The sequence below is a fragment of the Littorina saxatilis genome, linkage group LG11, assembly GCF_037325665.1.
Source record: "Littorina saxatilis isolate snail1 linkage group LG11, US_GU_Lsax_2.0, whole genome shotgun sequence".
Lineage (NCBI taxonomy): Eukaryota > Metazoa > Mollusca > Gastropoda > Littorinimorpha > Littorinidae > Littorina > Littorina saxatilis.
In genome coordinates, this window is record NC_090255.1 from 43,438,767 (window position 1) to 43,462,228 (window position 23,462).

The following is a 23,462-nucleotide window of genomic DNA, read 5'->3' on the forward strand; positions in this document are numbered from 1 at the left end:
CCCCCTCTCTCGCTGTCTCCCTCCCTCCCTCTCTCCCTGTAATAAACTCACCAGGCATTTTTTGTCCGGCAATAAAGGAAGCATTCTTGCTGTGGTCTACGGTCAGTTCTCGTGGCTTCATGGGGTCGGGCTGGACCGACACACGGATCTTGGGACCTGACAGCACCGTGCGGTTGATGGTCGCCTTGGCTTGAAACTCGTACACACCTCTGGAACAGTGCCATGCAGTTCCCATGGAGTGAATGACACAAACATCTTAAAAATAGCAGTTAACAGAATCAGGAACACATTATTGACAAACAGACAGATAAACACACACTCACACGCACGCGATTAACACACACTCACACGATTAACACACACTCACACACACGCCATTAACACACACTCACACGCACGCCATTAACACACACACACTTGACACACTACAAACACTTGCTTGCTTCTGCATTAATAACAAATTCTGGCTGACCATTGACAGAAATGCATGAAACACATATAAAGACAGACTGACAAACAGACAGAGAGACAGAAGAACAGTAACACATCTGTTCACAAACTTTGCAACAGTTCAACAGCAACAGCTCAACAACAACAGCTCAACAGCAACAGCTCAACAACAACAGCTCAACAGCAACAGTTCAACAGCAACAGCTCAACAACAACAGCTCAACAACAACAGCTCAACAACAACAGTTCAACAGCAACAGTTCAACAACACCTCAACAGCAACAGCTCAACAGCAACAGCTCAACAACAACAGCTGAACAGCAACAGTTCAATAACAACAGCTCAACAGCAACAGTTCAACAACAACAGCTCAACAACAACAGCTCAACAGCAACAGTTCAACAACAACAGCTCAACAGCAACAGCTCAACAGCAACAGCTCAACAAACAACAGCTCAACAACAACACCTCAACAACAACAGCTCAACAGCACTGCCTGTAACACGGACACTGCTGACACTTTACAATTCAGTTCCTTCATATACTATTACATGTCTGACCAAAGTCAAATTCAATTAATAAACTGCTGCAATATTGACAACATCAAAGTTTTCTTGGTAACCAGTGCCATTCTAAAAAAGACCAGACCACACCAACATCACTGTGAACATATTCAGCAACTTCCTATCGATACTCCCAACACGTTCACAGCCCTTGCATCAAAACCATCCATCAACCTTGCACCCCAGATTGAGTGACTCTCCACGCGTACAGTACTCACGTGGGTCTAGACATCCATCAACCTTGCACCCCAGATTGAGTGACTCTCCAAGCGTACAGTACTCACGTGGGTCCGGACACAGACATGATGCCAAAGTCGGCCACGCCCTCACTGTTTGTCTTGATGGGCTGGGGAGCCGGAATCAGCTGCACAACAACCACAAATATTTCATCAACTTGGACTTTCAAGGAGGTTGTCGGCCAGGACCGAGACTTGGCCAGGCCGACGACCCTCCGAGACAAGCTGCACGGTCCCGTGGAGGCTCTGCAAAAGACCACCAGTTTCATATCCAGAGCTGGACTCAAGTGTTAAGGCGAACGACAAGAAGAAGAAGAAGAAGAAGAAGAAGAAGCAATAGTACAATGGAGGCCCCCTTTAAAGACCCCCCAACTGACAGGTTTCCCTGCTTTCTACAAGCTTCAACTGACAGGTTTCCCTGCTTTCTACAACCCTCAACTGACAGCTTTCCCTGCTTTCTACAACCTTCAACTTACAGGTTTCCCTGCTTTCTACAACCTTCAACTTACAGGTTTCCCTGCTTTCTACAAGCTTCAACTGACAGGTTTCCCTGCTTTCTACAACCCTCAACTGACAGCTTTCCCTGCTTTCTACAAGCTTCAACTGACAGCTTTCCCTGCTTTCTGCAACCCTCAACTGACAGCTTTCCCTGCTTTCTACAACCCTCAACTGACAGCTTTCCCTGCTTTCTGCAACCCTCAACTGACAGGTTTCCCTGCTTTCTGCAACCTTCAACTGACAGCTTTCCCTGCTTTCTACAACCTTCAACTGACAGCTTTCCCTGCTTTCTATAACCTTCAACTGACAGCTTTCCCTGCTTTCTGCAACCTTCAACTGACAGCTTTCCCTGCTTTCTACAACCTTCAACTGACAGCTTTCCCTGCTTTCTACAACCTTCAACTTACAGCTTTCCCTGCTTTCTACAACCCTCAACTGACAGCTTTCCCTGCTTTCTATAACCTTCAACTGACAGCTTTCCCTGCTTTCTGCAACCTTCAACTGACAGCTTTCCCTGCTTTCTGCAACCTTCAACTGACAGCTTTCCCTGCTTTCTACAACCTTCAACTGACAGCTTTCCCTGCTTTCTGCAACCTTCAACTGACAGGTTTCCCTGCTTTCTGCAACCTTCAACTGACAGCTTTCCCTGCTTTCTACAACCCTCAACTGACAGCTTTCCCTGCTTTCTGCAACCTTCAACTGACAGCTTTCCCTGCTTTCTGCAACCTTCAACTGACAGCTTTCCCTGCTTTCTGCAACCTTCAACTGACAGCTTTCCCTGCTTTCTACAACCCTCAACTGACAGCTTTCCCTGCTTTCTGCAACCTTCAACTGACAGCTTTCCCTGCTTTCTGCAACCTTCAACTGACAGCTTTCCCTGTTTTCTGCAACCTTCAACTGACAGCTTTCCCTGCTTTCTGCAACCTTCAACTGACAGCTTTCCCTGCTTTCTACAACCTTCAACTGACAGCTTTCCCTGCTTTCTGCAACCTTCAACTGACAGCTTTCCCTGCTTTCTGCAACCTTCAACTGACAGCTTTCCCTGCTTTCTATAACCTTCAACTTACAGGCTTCCCTGCTTTCTACAAGCTTCAACTGACAGCTTTCCCTGCTTTCTGCAACCTTCAACTGACAGCTTTCCCTGCTTTCTGCAACCTTCAACTGACAGCTTTCCCTGCTTTCTATAACCTTCAACTTACAGGCTTCCCTGCTTTCTACAAGCTTCAACTGACAGGTTTCCCTGCTTTCTATAACCTTCAACTTACAGGCTTCCCTGCTTTCTACAAGCTTCAACTGACAGGTTTCCCTGCTTTCTGCAACCTTCAACTGACAGCTTTCCCTGCTTTCTGCAACCTTCAACTGACAGCTTTCCCTGCTTTCTATAACCTTCAACTTACAGGCTTCCCTGCTTTCTACAAGCTTCAACTGACAGCTTTCCCTGCTTTCTACAAGCTTCAACTGACAGCTTTCCCTGCTTTCTACAAGCTTCAACTGACAGCTTTCCCTGCTTTCTACAAGCTTCAACTGACAGCTTTCCCTGCTTTCTACAACCTTCAACTGACAGCTTTCCCTGCTTTCTACAACCTTCAACTTACAGGTTTCCCTGCTTTCTACAACCCCCAACTGACAGCTTTCCCTGCTTTCTACAACCTTCAACTGACAGCTTTCCCTGCTTTCTATAACCTTCAACTGACAGCTTTCCCTGCTTTCTGCAACCTTCAACTGACAGGTTTCCCTGCTTTCTGCAACCCCCAACTGACAGCTTTCCCTGCTTTCTATAACCTTCAACTGGCAGGTTTCCCTGCTTTCTATAACCCCCAACTGACAGCTTTCCCTGCTTTCTATAACCTTCAACTGACAGCTTTCCCTGCTTTCTATAACCTTCAACTGACAGGTTTCCCTGCTTTCTATAACCTTCAACTTACAGGTTTCCCTGCTTTCTGCAACCCCCAACTGACAGCTTTCCCTGCTTTCTATAACCTTCAACTGGCAGGTTTCCCTGCTTTCTATAACCCCCAACTGACAGCTTTCCCTGCTTTCTATAACCTTCAACTGGCAGGTTTCCCTGCTTTCTATAACCTTCAACTGACAGCTTTCCCTGCTTTCTACAACCTTCAACTTACAGGTTTCCCTGCTTTCTACAACCTTCAACTTACAGGTTTCCCTGCTTTCTATAACCTTCAACTGACAGCTTTCCCTGCTTTCTACAACCCTCAACTGACAGGTTTCCCTGCTTTCTACATCCCTCAACTTACAGGTTTCCCTGCTTTCTACATCCCTCAACTTACAGGTTTCCCTGCTTTCTACATCCCTCAACTTACAGGTTTCCCTGCTTTCTACATCCCTCAACTTACAGGTTTCCCTGCTTTCTACATCCCTCAACTTACAGGTTTCCCTGCTTTCTACAACCTAATTTGGTCAGATTTGTGTGTGCATAACCTCTGTAGATTTACCCCCATTTTAAGACTTCCTCTATTTTACAACCACAAGATTTTCAGTTGATTACCTCTGTAAATAAATCATCTTAAGACTCCCTCCCTTTAACGACCACAACCTCTGTAGATTTACCCCCATTTTAAGACTCCCTCCCTTTAACGACCAAAACCTCTGTAGATTTACCCCCATCTTAAGACTCCCTCCCTTTAACGACCACAACCTCTGTAGATTTACCCCCATTTTAAGACTCCCTCCCTTTAACGACCACAACCTCTGTAGATTTACCCCCATTTTAAGACTCCCTCCCTTTAACGACCACAACCTCTGTAGATTTACCCCCATTTTAAGACTCCCTCCCTTTAACGACCACAACCTCTGTAGATTTACCCCCATTTTAAGACTCCCTCCCTTTAACGACCACAACCTCTGTAAATATACCCCCATTTTAAGACTCCCTCCCTTTAACGACCAAAACCTCTGTAAATATACCCCCATTTTAAGACTCCCTCCCTTTAACGACCACAACCTCTGTAAATATACCCCCATTTTAAGACTCCCTCCCTTTAACGACCACAACCTCTGTAAATATACCCCCATTTTAAGACTCCCTCCCTTTAACGACCACAACCTCTGTAAATATACCCCCATTTTAAGACTCCCTCCCTTTAACGACCACAACCTCTGTAAATATACCCCCATCTTAAGACTCCCTCCCTTTAACGACCAAAACCTCTGTAGATTTACCCCCATCTTAAGACTCCCTCCCTTTAACGACCAAAACCTCTGTAAATATACCCCCATTTTAAGACTCCCTCCCTTTAACGACCATAACCTCTGTAGATATACCCCCATTTTAAGACTCCCTCCCTTTAACGACCAAAACCTCTGTAAATATACCCCCATTTTAAGACTCCCTCCCTTTAACGACCACAACCTCTGTAGATTTACCCCCATCTTAAGACTCCCTCCCTTTAACGACCACAACCTCTGTAGATTTACCCCCATTTTAAGACTCCCTCCCTTTAACGACCACAACCTCTGTAGATTTACCCCCATTTTAAGACTCCCTCCCTTTAACGACCACAACCTCTGTAGATTTACCCCCATTTTAAGACTCCCTCCCTTTAACGACCACAACCTCTGTAGATTTACCCCCATTTTAAGACTCCCTCCCTTTAACGACCACAACCTCTGTAGATTTACCCCCATTTTAAGACTCCCTCCCTTTAACGACCACATTTTCAGTGCAAAACCTCTGTAGATTTACCCCCATTTTAAGACTCCCTCCTTTTTACAACCTGATTTTCTCAGATTCTTGGAGGTCTTACAAAGGGGTTCCAGTGTAGCTGAACAACTTAAATCTGAGAAATGAAGTGGAGAAGACAAGCAAGCCATCACGCATACCTTCATATTGGGCTCTTAGGTGATGTGATCGGATCTTAAAAAGTTTGTTTATAAAAAATGTTTTATATAGTTGAACAAGTAGTTGGGGTCTTCAGTGACGTGAACTCCAATCTTAAATAGTTATTTTAATATTTGTTTAGTGTAGTTGAACAACTTAAATCTGACAAATAAAATGAAGACAAGCAAGCATACCTTGATCTTGGGGTCTGAAAAACGTGGATCTTCATTTATTTATTTTTTTACTGTTGTTGAATAACTTAAATCTGATATGAAGTCAAGGCAACATGCCAGCGTACCTTGATCTTGGGGTCTTTTGTGATGTGAACGCGGATGTCGGGAGTACAGGAGGGACTGCCGCTTGCGTCCATCAGCTGTGCCATGACAGGGAACGGCAGTTTGTCTTCTGTGTACACTGTTACCGGCTGGAACGACAACATCACGGCAAACATTGGCTTGGTCAAGACAGACACTGCTACTTAACAACGACAACATTCTGGCAAACATCACCTTGTTCAAGACAGACACTGCTACTTCACAACGACAATGGGAGAATGGCCACAAGGTACAGTGGACAGATACAGAGGAGGGGGGGGGGGGAGGGAAGGGGCAATAGCCAGTATGACTAAACACTCCAATCTCTCGTCGCTCACCAGTTCTGAGTCCCAGTCGGGCATATCGAGGGCGGTTGGTGGGCCGGCGGTCACTTCAAAGGGAATGGTCTCTGTCATGTCCTTGCAGGAGACGGTCAGTCTGTGCACGCCAACACGCTTCGTGTCAAACTTCACGTTCTGAATGTGTAGCACGTTCTGAGGGACAAAGTACACGGCAAGTTAGACACCACTGTCTTCATTTGCTTCGTCATAAATAAAACGTTCCAATAACTTACAATCCTTGTTTTTTTTGCGATAAACTTCTATTAACATTTCTGTGTTTCACCCCCGAGAATCAGCATCATGGTTTTTTGAAAATGCTTGAATTGTGTTGGGCCTGATGTCATATAACTCCCAGGAGGATCTTTAACAGTTGATTTTCAAGCCGAGACTGTAATACGCTCACCTCTTTGACTGACAACTTGAGCGACTTTTTGACCAGATCTTCTGACGTCACCTGGAAGTCTTTCACTGCCGAGTTGGGGATCTGAAAATCAGAAAGAAGACATCAAATTCAAAAATGTGCAAAAACTATGAATAAAAACTAACTTAACTACACTGAATTTTCTTTAGTGGTTCAAAATCTACGGCTGCTTTACACAAACGCAAGAATTTGAGAGCTAGAGACAGTAACTCAAGATGAGGTGAGAGCTGGAGACAGTAACTCAAGATGAGGTGCGAGCTAGAGACAGTAACTCTAGATGAGGTGAGAGCTAGAGACAGTAACTCTAGATGAGGTGAGAGCTAGAGACAGTAACTCAAGATGAGGTGAGAGCTAGAGACAGTAACTCAAGATGAGGTGAGAGCTAGAGACAGTAACTCAAGATGAGGTGAGAGCTAGAGACAGTAACTCAAGATGAGGTGAGAGCTAGAGACAGTAACTCAAGATGAGGTGAGAGCTAGAGACAGTAACTCAAGATGAGGTGAGAGCTAGAGACAGTAACTCAAGATGAGGTGAGAGCTAGAGACAGTAACTCAAGATGAGGTGAGAGCTAGAGACAGTAACTCAAGATGAGGTGAGAGCTAGAGACAGTAACTCAAGATGAGGTGAGAGCTAGAGACAGTAACTCTAGATGAGGTGAGAGCTAGAGACAGTAACTCTAGATGAGGTGAGAGCTAGAGACAGTAACTCAAGATGAGGTGAGAGCTAGAGACAGTAACTCAAGATGAGGTGAGAGCTAGAGACAGTAACTCTAGATGAGGTGAGTGAGAGCTAGAGACAGTAACTCTAGATGAGGTGAGAGCTAGAGACAGTAACTCTAGATGAGGTGAGAGCTAGAAACAGTAACTCAAGATGAGGTGAGAGCTAGAGACAGTAACTCAAGATGAGGTGAGAGCTAGAGACAGTAACTCAAGATGAGGTGAGAGCTAGAGACAGTAACTCTAGATGAGGTGAGAGCTAGAGACAGTAACTCTAGATGAGGTGAGAGTAAAGAGGCAAGAGGTATAAGGGGTAGAGTGTTTATCAACTTAAGAACAAGGATTTAGAACAAGTATTAAATATAAAGTCATAAATCATTTTACTTCATTTGTTCCAACTGAATAACCAGGCACAAAAATAAATATAAAATCATAAATCCTTGACTGTAATGTGTTCCAAGTCATGTTCAACAAAAACGCTCTCATAAAAAGAACAAACAGACAGCAAGGTGTGACCTTCACCTTGACAAGGTTGCCGTATGCGTCGGCGAGTGAGACGCTGATGGTTGCGGGCATAACCTCCCCTGGCTCTGCCTGTGTGGCTCCGTTCACCTGACAGATGAGACGCGCTGGCTCTCCTGCCTCGGCCCTGCAACAACGTTGACATTGCAATCATCGTCAAGAAAGCAGCAAGTCACAAACACCAATCATCGCCACCCCCACCCTCTTCCACTAACGCTGGGTCCAAGGACTCTTTCAAAAGAATTAAAGTTGTTGAATTTGAGTTGCACCATCCTTATGTAGTGGAAATCAACAAAAAACTGTTTGATCATAACAATGCAATACTGTGTGAGTGTGTGAGTGTGTGTGTATGGATGTGTGTGTGTGTGTGTGTGTGTGTGTGTGTGGGTGTGTGTACCTGACAGAGAAGTGTATCTCCACAGCTGACCCGTCCAGGTAAGACAGGTGGCAGTACTTGGTGTGTGTGTGTGTGGGTGTGTGTGTGGGTGTGTGTGTGTGGGTGTGTGTGTGTGTGTGTGTGTACCTGACAGAGAAGTGTATCTCCACGGCTGACCCGTCCAGGTAAGACAGGTGGCAGTACTTGGTGTCACGGGTGGAGGTGGGGGCCTTGATGTCCGGCAGCTGACCCTTGACCAGCAGGTCGACACTCGGCTTGGGCACCCAGTTCACCTGCGTGACCCAACAGTAAGTCAGGGTTACGCTTCATTGAATACACGGTTGATACTACTACTACTACTAATCATATTAATGGACATTTACTAATCATCACTTCTCACAAGAGCTAATGGCGATATACTATAGCAAAAGCACTCACACAAAGGCAAGCAAGCGAGCAAGAGCACATGTGCGCACACATACAATTAGACAGACCTTGCCTCCAGAATGAAGACTTCAAAATATTTGTGAGTTTTTGTGTTCTCTTTTTTTTTTTCCCCCATTGCACACCTACACTGACCTTCACCTTGCCGGCTATCTTCTCACACTGACCTTCACTTTGCCGGCTATCTTCTCACACTGACCTTCACTTTGCCGGCTATCTTCACACCTACACTGACCTTCACTTTGCCGGCTATCTTCTCACACTGACCTTCACTTTGCCGGCTATCTTCTCACACTGACCTTCACTTTGCCGGCTATCTTCTCACACTGACCTTCACTTTGCCGGCTATCTTCTCACACTGACCTTCACTTTGCCGGCTATCTTCACACCTACACTGACCTTCACTTTGCCGACTATCTTCTCACACTGACCTTCACTTTGCCGGCTATCTTCTCACACTGACCTTCACTTTGCCGGCTATCTTCTCACTGACGCTCACTTCTTGGTCACCTTCATCCAGCAACTTGAAAGCTGAAACACAATCACACCTCACAATATTTAACAGAAACAAGTAACATATTGTGTGCATATTCTTTTTGGACTCCCGAAAAAAGCCTTGCACAAAATAACCACTGCACTTGCATTTGTATTATGGATGAGACATGCTTTATTAGCCTTTGATTAACTCATTGTCTCCCAGGTACGGATATATCCGTACCCACTCATATGGCTCCATCTGATGGATATATCAGCTCAGACGGTTAGCTTCAGTCGCTTCCTGTAACGTCCATCTAACGCCTGCATTCCACCGTGTTGATACACAGTTACTACAGTTCTGAGTGACCTGCTGCAGCACAGCTGGTCTCGGCTAGGTGGGGTAGAAAGTGTTAAGAGCTCATGGCTCCAAAAGTGTTGAATAATGACAGGCCACACTGTGCATACACATCAATGGTGAACTTTGGGTTAGCTGTCATTCTCTATTTCAGTCTGAAACATACACATCAATGGTGAACATTGGGTTAGCTGTCATTCTCTTTTTCCGTCTGAAACACACAATCAAACTTTAATCCTGACTTACTGAGTCCTCTGATTTGTTCCCCAGCGGTGGCGCTGATTTCTGTGTCGTTTTCAATCATGACGGGCTTTCCGTCGTCCGACTGGCGGAACACTTGTAGAGCCGTCGCATGACCGCTGGGCTGTACACACACTTTTCTCTCCACTGACGGGACTCCCTTCTGGTTCTGTGAAGGAAATAGCAACATTACTATATTCTGATGCCAGTAATTTCACTTTTCAGCGAACGACGAAGAAGAAGAAGAATTTCACTTTTCAACTTATTTTTTCTTCATCTCTTCAAGCAGGATCACAAGCAAAAAAAAAAAAAAAAAAAAAAAAAAAAAAATTAAATTAAAAGACAAGACAACCACAAACCCTAAACACATCTGTCTTTTCTTGTCAAGGACAATAGAGACTCCACAAAAAGTCTTGACTAGCGCTGTCCTTGGATCATAGTCATACACTGAGGGACACATAAATAGAGGGGTCGTTACGGGAGGTACCACTGCACAAACAATAAAACAGAAGTAATGTGAATCACGCATGTTCCAAATGCCTTCATCATGGTTAACTTTTCATTGATACAGTGAGTTTAAGTTCTGTATTTTTGTATCAGCAGCAATACATTCCAAACGACTAGATCTTCAAGATGGCTTCAGACATTCAGCTTTTAGCAGGCCAACGACTAGATCTTCAAGCTGGCTTCAGACATTCAGCTTTTAGCAGGCCTTGAAATGGGATAAGATGAAGAAGGAGGTAACGTTGGCGTGTGGACTATCACAGTGGCTAACAAAGCAGGTAACGTTGGCGTGTGGACTATCACAATGGCTAACAAAGCAGGTAACGTTGGCGTGTGGACTATCACAGTGGCTAACAAAGCAGGTAACGTTGGCGTGTGGACTATCACAGTGGCTAACAAAGCAGGTAACGTTGGCGTGTGGACTATCACAGTGGCTAACAAAGCAGGTAACGTTGGCGTGTGGACTATCACAATGGCTAACAAAGCAGGTAACGTTGGCGTGTGGACTATCACAATGGCTAACAAAGCAGGTAACGTTGGCGTGTGGACTATCACAATGGCTAACAAAGCAGGTAACGTTGGCGTGTGGACTATCACAATGGCTAACAAAGCAGGTAACGTTGGCGTGTGGACTATCACAGTGGCTAACAAAGCAGGTAACGTTGGCGTGTGGACTATCACAATGGCTAACAAAGCAGGTAACGTTGGCGTGTGGACTATCACAATGGCTAACAAAGCAGGTAACGTTGGCGTGTGGACTATCACAGTGGCTAACAAAGCAGGTAACGTTGGCGTGTGGACTATCACAATGGCTAACAAAGCAGGTAACGTTGGCGTGTGGACTATCACAGTGGCTAACAAAGCAGGTAACGTTGGCGTGTGGACTATCACAATGGCTAACAAAGCAGGTAACGTTGGCGTGTGGACTATCACAATGGCTAACAAAGCAGGTAACGTTGGCGTGTGGACTATCACAGTGGCTAACAAAGCAGGTAACGTTGGCGTGTGGACTATCACAATGGCTAACAAAGCAGGTAACGTTGGCGTGTGGACTATCACAATGGCTAACAAAGCAGGTAACGTTGGCGTGTGGACTATCACAATGGCTAACAAAGCAGGTAACGTTGGCGTGTGGACTATCACAATGGCTAACAAAGCAGGTAACGTTGGCGTGTGGACTATCACAGTGGCTAACAAAGCAGGTAACGTTGGCGTGTGGACTATCACAATGGCTAACAAAGCAGGTAACGTTGGCGTGTGGACTATCACAATGGCTAACAAAGCAGGTAACGTTGGCGTGTGGACTATCACAGTGGCTAACAAAGCAGGTAACGTTGGCGTGTGGACTATCACAATGGCTAACAAAGCAGGTAACGTTGGCGTGTGGACTATCACAGTGGCTAACAAAGCAGGTAACGTTGGCGTGTGGACTATCACAATGGCTAACAAAGCAGGTAACGTTGGCGTGTGGACTATCACAGTGGCTAACAAAGCAGAGGCACCCCTGTGGAGGGTCCAAAGTCTGCCCTCCTCACAATTAAAAAACCCCACCTGGAACCAAATGTAAGCAATCTGGTCCATTAACTGGGTAAAAGAAAGACAAGGGTAGGAAGCTTTAGACATTTAGGGAGGAGAGGAAAAAGATCTTTCATTTGAGAAAATCCTCCAAAAGGAGGATGATTTCAAGCCCTGTTTCAAACAGATGAAAGAGTGCAATCAAATAACAAAGGGAAGTAATCACTGCAAACCCTCAAGCAAGGAGTGAGAGCTAGGCAGGACCTCACACAACAATTACAATAAAAACACTTTATTGTCCATTAAAATGGAAAATTGTCTTTGACCTGTCTAACCTGCCTGTAAACCAAGACAATCAATATACAGGCAGGTAAAGGAGATGTGTCAGGGTCACACACAAGTTGCAACCACAACGCAAAGCGACGACGTGACTTTCACCCCCCACTCACCTGCAGTTCAAACCTGGCGGTGATGGCGGTGTTAGCGGTCAGTTTCTTGATGGCGATGGGGGCGGTGGTCAGGACGGCTGACCCCGTGTTGCTAGTGTTGACCGTACACATGGAAATCCCAGGACTGTCCGGAAACTGGGTGAGAAATTAAACACAACCAATTAGCATCAAGACTACCAATTCAGCAATTGCATTATTCTGGGTTGATGAATGATTATGCAATCTCTCATGGAAGTGACAAAGTTGCTGCATGGTGTACACACAAAGGCGAAGCAGGGGCTCATAGGTTTACACGTATCATGTCAACTTGGAGACATTTCATCAACATCCTTCTCTCTTCTCTCAAGGGATAGCCTTGGCTCTGGAGACTCTACCAAGAGCAATGTGAGTAAAACTTAAAGGGATAATACCAAAGAAAAAAGCCCTCAGATTGCTTCCAAAGTTTAGCATTTTTGAGCAAATCGTGCTGTGTGCATCTAGATTCAGGTATAGTGGATTCTCCAGCTTCTTCACATTTGTCAAATTACCTTGAAACTCTTCCCAAACCGTCAGATCAATCGATCTCCCAGGTCAATCTATGTGCAGACCTGCTAGTGACTTAACCCCCTTCGTGTGTACACGCAAGTGCAAGACCAAGTGCGCACGGAAAAGATCCTGTAATCCATGTCAGAGTTCGGTGGGTTATGGAAACACAAAAATACCCAGCATGTCTCCTCCCGAAATCGGCGTATGCTGCCTGAGTGGTGGGGTAAAAACGGTCATACACGTAAAAATCCACTCGTGCTGAAAACATGAGTGAACGTGGGAGTCGAGCCCATGAACGAAAAAGAAATAGGTCAGATCAATAGTATTCCTGTACACACACAACGTCACGTACAATACAGTGGAGCCTCCTTGTTAAGACCTCACACAATCTCAGAAAATCAGGTCTCAACAAGTCGCGTAAGGCGAAATAACTACATTTAGTCAATTTGTCGAACTAACTGCATTGTTTCACCAAGACCGTATAGCATCGTCAGGTCCCCGCACGTGGAAAAGGCGGTGAAATTGGCAAGCCAGTACAGCGCTGTAACGGTTGCGCTTAGCAGGATAGCACGCTTTTCTGTATCTCTAAAAGGAGGGAGTCTTAAAATGGAGGTAAATTTATAGAGCTTAGGCCTAAAAAAAAAATAGGTGTGGTTACGGTAACCCGACCTACCCTATTTTTAGGGGCCGACCCTATAACTTTTTATTACATTTGTCAAAAACAAAAAACAAAAACCGAGTGCAGAAAACGCAATGAAAGCGAAAGCGCTCGAGTCGCACACTTATTTCCCTGTCAAGTAGGTTTAATTTGTACACATTAGAAAAAAAAGTTAAAAAAAAAAAAGTGATTGCCTACCTTCCTACCCTATTTTTTTTGTGGCTATGTTACCTTAACCACACCTATTTTTTTTTTGGCCTTATGAACAAACAAAAACTGAAAAAGCAAGGTCTTAAAATGGAGGCAGTCTTAAAAGGGGGTTCCACTGTAATAAACGTCTAGGACCAAACGACTGACCCAAGCGTTGACCACTTGACGACCGTCCCCTGTGGGGTTGTTGGCAGCGTCAAAGATGGTGATGTTGTAGCGCAGCGCACTCCCGTTCTCCACCGTCACCTCCTCCTTGGGCGTCACCTCCAGGGTGGCCGGGGGACCTGGGAGTGACAGTTTTAAACATTGTATAACACACACTTCTGTCTTTGGTAATGGGGGAAGGGGGAGGATGGAGGTTGGATAGGGGAGGAGCTGAGATCGAATGGGACAACTACAACCATCACCACCACCAACAACTACAACCATCAGCACCACCAACAACTACAACCATCAGCACCACCAACAACTACAACCATCAGCACCACCAACAACTACAACCATCAGCACCACCAACAACTACAACCATCAGCACCACCAACAACTACAACCATCAGCACCACCAACAACTACAACCATCAGCACCACCAACAACTACAACCATCAGCACCACCAACAACTACAACCATCAGCACCACCAACAACTACAACCATCAGCACCACCAACAACTACAACCATCAGCACCACCAACAACCACAACCATCAGCACCACCAACAACTACAACCATCAGCACCACCAACAACTACAACCATCAGCACCACCAACAACTACAACCATCAGCACCACCAACAACTACAACCATCAGCACCACCAACAACTACAACCATCAGCACCACCAACAACTACAACCATCAGCACCACCAACAACTACAACCATCAGCACCACCAACAACTACAACCATCAGCACCACCAACAACTACAACCATCAGCACCACCAACAACTACAACCATCAGCACCACCAACAACTACAACCATCAGCACCACCAACAACTACAACCATCAGCACCACCAACAACTACAACCATCGGCACCACCAACAACTACAACCATCGGCACCACCAACAACTACAACCATCGGCACCACCAACAACTACAACCATCAGCACCACCAACAACTACAACCATCAGCACCACCAACAACTACAACCATCAGCACCACCAACAACTACAACCATCAGCACCACCAACAACTACAACCATCAGCACCACCAACAACTACAACCATCAGCACCACCAACAACTACAACCATCAGCACCACCAACAACTACAACCATCAGCACCACCAACAACTACAACCATCAGCACCACCAACAACTACAACCATCAGCACCACCAACAACTACAACCATCAGCACCACCAACAACTACAACCATCAGCACCACCAACAACTACAACCATCAGCACCACCAACAACTACAACCATCAGCACCACCAACAACTACAACCATCGGCACCACCAACAACTACAACCATCGGCACCACCAACAACTACAACCATCAGCACCACCAACAACTACAACCATCGGCACCACCAACAACTACAACCATCAGCACCACCAACAACTACAACCATCAGCACCACCAACAACTACAACCATCAGCACCACCAACAACTACAACCATCAGCACCACCAACAACTACAACCATCAGCACCACCAACAACTACAACCATCAGCACCACCAACAACTACAACCATCAGCACCACCAACAACTACAACCATCAGCACCACCAACAACTACAACCATCAGCACCACCAACAACTACAACCATCAGCACCACCAACAACTACAACCATCAGCACCACCAACAACTACAACCATCAGCACCACCAACAACTACAACCATCAGCACCACCAACAACTACAACCATCAGCACCACCAACAACTACAACCATCAGCACCACCAACAACTACAACCATCAGCACCACCAACAACTACAACCATCAGCACCACCAACAACTACAACCATCAGCACCACCAACAACAACACCAGGTGCAGAACTAACTACAACATACCTGGTAGCAGGGAGATGGGGGTGGGGGGAGGCAAGGGTTAGGGGGTTGAGGGGTGGTGGAGATGGGGGTGGGGGGAGGCAAGGGTTAGGGGGTTGAGGGGTGGTGGAGATGGGGGTGGGGGGAGGCAAGGGTTAGGGGGTTGAGGGGTGGTGGAGATGGGGTGGGGGGAGGCAAGGGTTAGGGGGTTGAGGGGTGGTGGAGATGGGGGGTGGGGGGAGGCAAGGGTTAGGGGGTTGAGGGGTGGTGGAGATGGGGGTGGGGGGAGGCGAGGGTTAGGGGGTTGAGGGGTGGTGGAGATGGGGTGGGGGGAGGCGAGGGTTAGGGGGTTGAGGGGTGGTGGAGATGGGGGTGGGGGGAGGCAAGGGTTAGGGGGTTGAGGGGTGGTGGAGATGGGGTGGGGGGAGGCAAGGGTTAGGGGGTTGAGGGGTGGTGGAGATGGGGGTGGGGGGAGGCAAGGGTTAGGGGGTTGAGGGGTGGTGGAGATGGGGGTGGGGGGAGGCAAGGGTTAGGGGGTTGAGGGGTGGTGGAGATGGGGGTGGGGGGAGGCGAGGGTTAGGGGGTTGAGGGGTGGTGGAGATGGGGGTGGGGGGAGGCAAGGGTTAGGGGGTTGAGGGGTGGTGGAGATGGGGGTGGGGGGAGGCAAGGGTTAGGGGGTTGAGGGGTGGTGGAGATGGGGTGGGGGGAGGCGGGGGTTGAGGGGTGGTGGAGATGGGGGGTGGGGGGAGGCAAGGGTTAGGGGGTTGAGGGGTGGTGGAGATGGGGGTGGAGGGAGGCAAGGGTTAGGGGGTTGAGGGGTGGTGGAGATGGGGGTGGGGGGAGGCAAGGGTTAGGGGGTTGAGGGGTGGTGGAGATGGGGGTGGAGGGAGGCAAGGGTTAGGGGGTTGAGGGGTGGTGGAGATGGGGGTGGGGGGAGGCAAGGGTTAGGGGGTTGAGGGGTGGTGGAGATGGGGTGGGGGGAGGCAAGGGTTAGGGGGTTGAGGGGTGGTGGAGATGGGGGTGGGGGGAGGCAAGGGTTAGGGGGTTGAGGGGTGGTGGAGATGGGGGTGGGGGGAGGCAAGGGTTAGGGGGTTGAGGGGTGGTGGAGATGGGGTGGGGGGAGGCGAGGGTTAGGGGGTTGAGGGGTGGTGGAGATGGGGGTGGGGGGAGGCAAGGGTTAGGGGGTTGAGGGGTGGTGGAGATGGGGTGGGGGGAGGCAAGGGTTAGGGGGTTGAGGGGTGGTGGAGATGGGGGTGGGGGGAGGCAAGGGTTAGGGGGTTGAGGGGTGGTGGAGATGGGGGTGGGGGGAGGCAAGGGTTAGGGGGTTGAGGGGTGGTGGAGATGGGGGTGGGGGGAGGCGAGGGTTAGGGGGTTGAGGGGTGGTGGAGATGGGGGTGGGGGGAGGCAAGGGTTAGGGGGTTGAGGGGTGGTGGAGATGGGGGTGGGGGGAGGCAAGGGTTAGGGGGTTGAGGGGTGGTGGAGATGGGGTGGGGGGAGGCGGGGGTTGAGGGGTGGTGGAGATGGGGGGTGGGGGGAGGCAAGGGTTAGGGGGTTGAGGGGTGGTGGAGATGGGGGTGGAGGGAGGCAAGGGTTAGGGGGTTGAGGGGTGGTGGAGATGGGGGGTGGGGGGAGGCAAGGGTTAGGGGGTTGAGGGGTGGTGGAGATGGGGGTGGGGGGAGGCGAGGGTTAGGGGGTTGAGGGGTGGTGGAGATGGGGGGTGGGGGGAGGCAAGGGTTAGGGGGTTGAGGGGTGGTGGAGATGGGGGTGGGGGGGGGGGCAAGGGTTAGGGGGTTGAGGGGTGGTGGAGATGGGGTGGGGGGAGGCAAGGGTTAGGGGGTTGAGGGGTGGTGGAGATGGGGGGTGGGGGGAGGCAAGGGTTAGGGGGTTGAGGGGTGGTGGAGATGGGGTGGGGGGAGGCAAGGGTTAGGGGGTTGAGGGGTGGTGGAGATGGGGGGTGGGGGGAGGCAAGGGTTAGGGGGTTGAGGGGTGGTGGAGATGGGGGGTGGGGGGAGGCAAGGGTTAGGGGGTTGAGGGGTGGTGGAGATGGGGGTGGAGGGAGGCAAGGGTTAGGGGGTTGAGGGGTGGTGGAGATGGGGGGTGGGGGGAGGCAAGGGTTAGGGGGTTGAGGGGTGGTGGAGATGGGGGTGGGGGGGGGGGCAAGGGTTAGGGGGTTGAGGGGTGGTGGAGATGGGGTGGGGGGAGGCAAGGGTTAGGGGGTTGAGGGGTGGTGGAGATGGGGGTGGGGGGAGGCAAGGGTTAGGGGGTTGAGGGGTGGTGGAGATGGGGGGTGGGGGGAGGCAAGGGTTAGGGGGTTGAGGGGTGGTGGAGATGGGGGTGGGGGGAGGCAAGGGTTAGGGGGTTGAGGGGTGGTGGAGATGGGGGTGGGGGGAGGCAAGGGTTAGGGGGTTGAGGGGTGGTGGAGATGGGGGTGGGGGGAGGCAAGGGTTAGGGGGTTGAGGGGTGGTGGAGATGGGGGTGGGGGGAGGCAAGGGTTAGGGGGTTGAGGGGTGGTGGAGATGGGGGTGGGGGGAGGCAAGGGTTAGGGGGTTGAGGGGTGGTGGAGATGGGGGTGGGGGGAGGCAAGGGTTAGGGGGTTGAGGGGTGGTGGAGATGGGGGTGGGGGGAGGCAAGGGTTAGGGGGTTGAGGGGTGGTGGAGATGGGGGTGGAGGGAGGCAAGGGTTAGGGGGTTGAGGGGTGGTGGAGATGGGGGTGGGGGGAGGCAAGGGTTAGGGGGTTGAGGGGTGGTGGAGATGGGGGTGGGGGGAGGCGAGGGTTAGGGGGTTGAGGGGTGGTGGAGATGGGGGTGGGGGGAGGCAAGGGTTAGGGGGTTGAGGGGTGGTGGAGATGGGGGTGGGGGGAGGCAAGGGTTAGGGGGTTGAGGGGTGGTGGAGATGGGGGTGGGGGGAGGCGAGGGTTAGGGGGTTGAGGGGTGGTGGAGATGGGGGTGGGGGGAGGCAAGGGTTAGGGGGTTGAGGGGTGGTGGAGATGGGGGTGGGGGGAGGCAAGGGTTAGGGGGTTGAGGGGTGGTGGAGATGGGGGGTGGGGGGAGGCAAGGGTTAGGGGGTTGAGGGGTGGTGGAGATGGGGGTGGGGGGAGGCAAGGGTTAGGGGGTTGAGGGGTGGTGGAGATGGGGGTGGAGGGGGGGGCAAGGGTTAGGGGGTTGAGGGGTGGTGGAGATGGGGGTGGGGGGAGGCAAGGGTTAGGGGGTTGAGGGGTGGTGGAGATGGGGGTGGGGGGAGGCAAGGGTTAGGGGGTTGAGGGGTGGTGGAGATGGGGGTGGGGGGAGGCAAGGGTTAGGGGGTTGAGGGGTGGTGGAGATGGGGGGTGGGGGGAGGCAAGGGTTAGGGGGTTGAGGGGTGGTGGAGATGGGGTGGGGGGAGGCAAGGGTTAGGGGGTTGAGGGGTGGTGGAGATGGGGGTAGAGGGTGTGGTAAGCTCGGGGTGGGGCATGGGCATGGGAATTGAAGTTGCTAGGGGCGGCCTTTTAAATCAAATTGCATCAAAACTACAAGCATCAGCAGCATGAGTAACAAAATACCAATTAGCAGGGAGGTGGTGGCGGGGAGAGGTTGTGGGGGGGGGGGGGGGGGGGTGTGGGGGGTGAGGGGCTGTGGGTTGGTAATTGAGGCTGGTAGGGGTGGCCTTTTATTAAATTAAATGGCAAGACCACAACAAACAAGAATCAGCAGCAGCATGAGTTAGGACAACATACCTGGTGGTAGGTAGATGGGGTAGGGAGATGGGGTAGGCAGATGGGGTAGGTAGATGGGGTAGGTAGATGGGGTAGGTAGATGGGGTAGGGAGAGGTGGGGTGGTCGGGATGGGGGGTGGAGGGAGTGGCCTTGTAAATTCAATGGCACAACAACAACTAACAAGAATCGTCAGCTACAGGAATAAAAACAAGTCGCGTAAGGCGAAAATACAATATTTAGTCAAGTAGCTGTCGAACTCACAGAATGAAACGCAATGCCATTTTACTCGTAGCATCGTCAGGCCACCGCTCACGGCAAAGGCAGTGAAATTGACAAGAAGAGCAGGGTAGTAGTTGCGCTAAGAAGGATAGCACGCTTTTCTGTACCTCTCTTTGTTTTAACTTTCTGAGCGTGTTTTTAATCCAAACATATCATATCTATATGTTTTTGGAATCAGGAACCGACAAGGAATAAGATGCAAGTGTTTTTAAATTGATTTGGACAATTTAATTTTGATAATAATTTTTATATATTTAATTTTCAGAGCTTGTTTTTAATCCGAATATAACATATTTATATGTTTTTGGAATCAGCAAATGATGGAGAATAAGATAAGCGTAAATTTGGATCGTTTTATAAATTTTTATTTTTTTTTACAATTTTCAGATTTTTAATGACCAAAGTCATTAATTAATTTTTAAGCCACCAAGCTGAAATGCAATACCGAACCCCGGGCTTCGTCGAAGATTACTTGACCAAAATTTCAATCAATTTGGTTGAAAAATGAGGGCGTGACAGTGCCGCCTCAACTTTCACGAAAAGCCGGATATGACGTCATCAAAGACATTTATCAAAAAAATGAAAAAAACGTTCGGGGATTTCATACCCAGGAACTCTCATGTCAAATTTCATAAAGATCAGTCCAGTAGTTTAGTCTGAATCGCTCTACACACACACACACACACACAGACACACACACACACACACAGACACACGCACATACACCACGACCCTCGTTTCGATTCCCCCTCGATGTTAAAATATTTAGTCAAAACTTGACTAAATATAACAAGACTGGGCAGTAGCAGCAGGAGCAACAATAAGATACCTGGCAGCAGTCGCATCTTCAAGGTGTGCGTCTCCTTCATGTCGTCCACACCAATGGTCAGACTGTAGTTCTGCACACAGTCAAACGCTCATTTTATGTCTTCAACTTGGAACAATCATTTACACTTCCTCTTCTTCGTTGATCAACTGAAACTCCCACGGTTTTACGAGTATATTTAGGCAGCCATACGCCGCTTTCGGAGGATGTATACTTGGTACTTTTCATGTTTCTATAACTCACCAAACTCTGACATAGATTACAAGATCTTTTCATGTTTCTATAACTCACCAAACTCTGACATAGATTACAAGATCTTTTCATGTTTCTATAACTCACCAAACTCTGACATAGATTACAAGATCTTTTCATGTTTCTATAACTCACCAAACTCTGACATAGATTACAAGATCTTTTCATGTTTCTATAACTCACCAAACTCTGACATAGATTACAAGATCTTTTCATGTTTCTATAACCCACCAAACTCTGACATAGATTACAAGATCTTTTCATGTTTCTATAACTCACCAAACTCTGACATAGATTACAAGATCTTTTCATGTTTCTATAACCCACCAAACTCTGACATAGATTACAAGATCTTTTCATGTTTCTATAACCCACCAAACTCTGACATAGATTACAAGATCTTTTCATGTTTCTATAACTCACCAAACTCTGACATAGATTACAAGATCTTTTCATGTTTCTATAACTCACCAAACTCTGACATAGATTACAAGATCTTTTCATGTTTCTATAACTCACCAAACTCTGACATAGATTACAAGATCTTTTCATGTTTCTATAACCCACCAAACTCTGACATAGATTACAAGATCTTTTCATGTTTCTATAACCCACCAAACTCTGACATAGATGACAAGATCTTTTCATGTTTCTATAACCCACCAAACTCTGACATAGATTACAAGATCTTTTCATGTTTCTATAACTCACCAAACTCTGACATAGATTACAAGATCTTTTCATGTTTCTATAACCCACCAAACTCTGACATAGATTACAAGATCTTTTCATGTTTCTATAACCCACCAAACTCTGACATAGATTACAAGATCTTTTCATGTTTCTATAACTCACCAAACTCTGACATAGATTACAAGATCTTTTCATGTTTCTATAACTCACCAAACTCTGACATAGATTACAAGATCTTTTCATGTTTCTATAACTCACCAAACTCTGACATAGATTACAAGATCTTTTCATGTTTCTATAACTCACCAAACTCTGACATAGATTACAAGATCTTTTCATGTTTCTATAACTCACCAAACTCTGACATAGATTACAAGATCTTTTCATGTTTCTATAACCCACCAAACTCTGACATAGATTACAAGATCTTTTCATGTTTCTATAACCCACCAAACTCTGACATAGATTACAAGATCTTTTCATGTTTCTATAACTCACCAAACTCTGACATAGATTACAAGATCTTTTCATGTTTCTATAACTCACCAAGATCTTTTCATGTTTCTATAACTCACCAAACTCTGACATAGATTACAAGATCTTTTCATGTTTCTATAACTCACCAAACTCTGACATAGATTACAAGATCTTTTCATGTTTCTATAACTCACCAAACTCTGACATAGATTACAAGATCTTTTCATGTTTCTATAACTCACCAAACTCTGACATAGATTACAAGATCTTTTCATGTTTCTATAACCCACCAAACTCTGACATAGATTACAAGATCTTTTCATGTTTCTATAACTCACCAAACTCTGACATAGATTACAAGATCTTTTCATGTTTCTATAACTCACCAAACTCTGACATAGATTACAAGATCTTTTCATGTTTCTATAACTCACCAAACTCTGACATAGATTACAAGATCTTTTCATGTTTCTATAACTCACCAAACTCTGACATAGATTACAAGATCTTTTCATGTTTCTATAACCCACCAAACTCTGACATAGATTACAAGATCTTTTCATGTTTCTATAACTCACCAAACTCTGACATAGATTACAAGATCTTTTCATGTTTCTATAACCCACCAAACTCTGACATAGATTACAAGATCTTTTCATGTTTCTATAACCCACCAAACTCTGACATAGATTACAAGATCTTTTCATGTTTCTATAACTCACCAAACTCTGACATAGATTACAAGATCTTTTCATGTTTCTATAACTCACCAAACTCTGACATAGATTACAAGATCTTTTCATGTTTCTATAACTCACCAAACTCTGACATAGATTACAAGATCTTTTCATGTTTCTATAACTCACCAAACTCTGACATAGATTACAAGATCTTTTCATGTTTCTATAACTTACCAAACTCTGACATAGATTACAAGATCTTTTCATGTTTCTATAACCCACCAAACTCTGACATAGATTACAAGATCTTTTCATGTTTCTATAACTCACCAAACTCTGACATAGATTACAAGATCTTTTCATGTTTCTATAACCCACCAAACTCTGACATAGATTACAAGATCTTTTCATGTTTCTATAACCCACCAAACTCTGACATAGATTACAAGATCTTTTCATGTTTCTATAACCCACCAAACTCTGACATAGATTACAAGATCTTTTCATGTTTCTATAACTCACCAAACTCTGACATAGATTACAAGATCTTTTCATGTTTCTATAACTCACCAAACTCTGACATAGATTACAAGATCTGTTCTGCGTGCACTTGGTCTTGTGCTTGTTGGCAAAGTCTTACCCCCCCCCCCCCCTTTCAAGTTCTAGCTTTCTTATAGTTCTTCTAATTAATCCTTCAAATTTATCTTCTTTTAACCATTCTTTTTCTTTTTATACTTCATTTTCTCAGATATTCAGCTTCTAAAATTCCAGAAATGTTTCTGTCAGTGGATATACTGTCTTTAAACAAAATAAAATACACTGCTTTTTCATTTGAGATAGATCCTTCGCACAACATCAGTCAAACTCAAAGGAACCAAATACCTATCCAAACCTAAATAGTCCCTGCCA

The 23,462-nt window shown here is 47.1% G+C and overlaps 1 protein-coding gene across 1 annotated transcript in view; it reads right to left on the reverse strand.

Moving 5' to 3' along the window:
- Positions 1 to 23,462, reverse strand: part of LOC138979589 (structural maintenance of chromosomes flexible hinge domain-containing protein 1-like) — a 140,579-nt gene that overhangs the window by 82,619 nt on the left and 34,498 nt on the right. Inside the window, exons 23-34 of the mRNA XM_070352299.1 lie at positions 20,455 to 20,524; positions 13,800 to 13,936; positions 12,260 to 12,394; positions 9,798 to 9,960; positions 9,183 to 9,250; positions 8,423 to 8,568; positions 7,900 to 8,026; positions 6,644 to 6,724; positions 6,238 to 6,393; positions 5,884 to 6,009; positions 1,298 to 1,377; positions 52 to 209 (exon numbers count right to left, since the gene is read on the reverse strand). Coding sequence (XP_070208400.1) covers positions 52 to 209; positions 1,298 to 1,377; positions 5,884 to 6,009; positions 6,238 to 6,393; positions 6,644 to 6,724; positions 7,900 to 8,026; positions 8,423 to 8,568; positions 9,183 to 9,250; positions 9,798 to 9,960; positions 12,260 to 12,394; positions 13,800 to 13,936; positions 20,455 to 20,524 — 1,447 coding nt within the window. The remainder of the gene's footprint in view (positions 1 to 51; positions 210 to 1,297; positions 1,378 to 5,883; positions 6,010 to 6,237; positions 6,394 to 6,643; positions 6,725 to 7,899; positions 8,027 to 8,422; positions 8,569 to 9,182; positions 9,251 to 9,797; positions 9,961 to 12,259; positions 12,395 to 13,799; positions 13,937 to 20,454; positions 20,525 to 23,462) is intronic.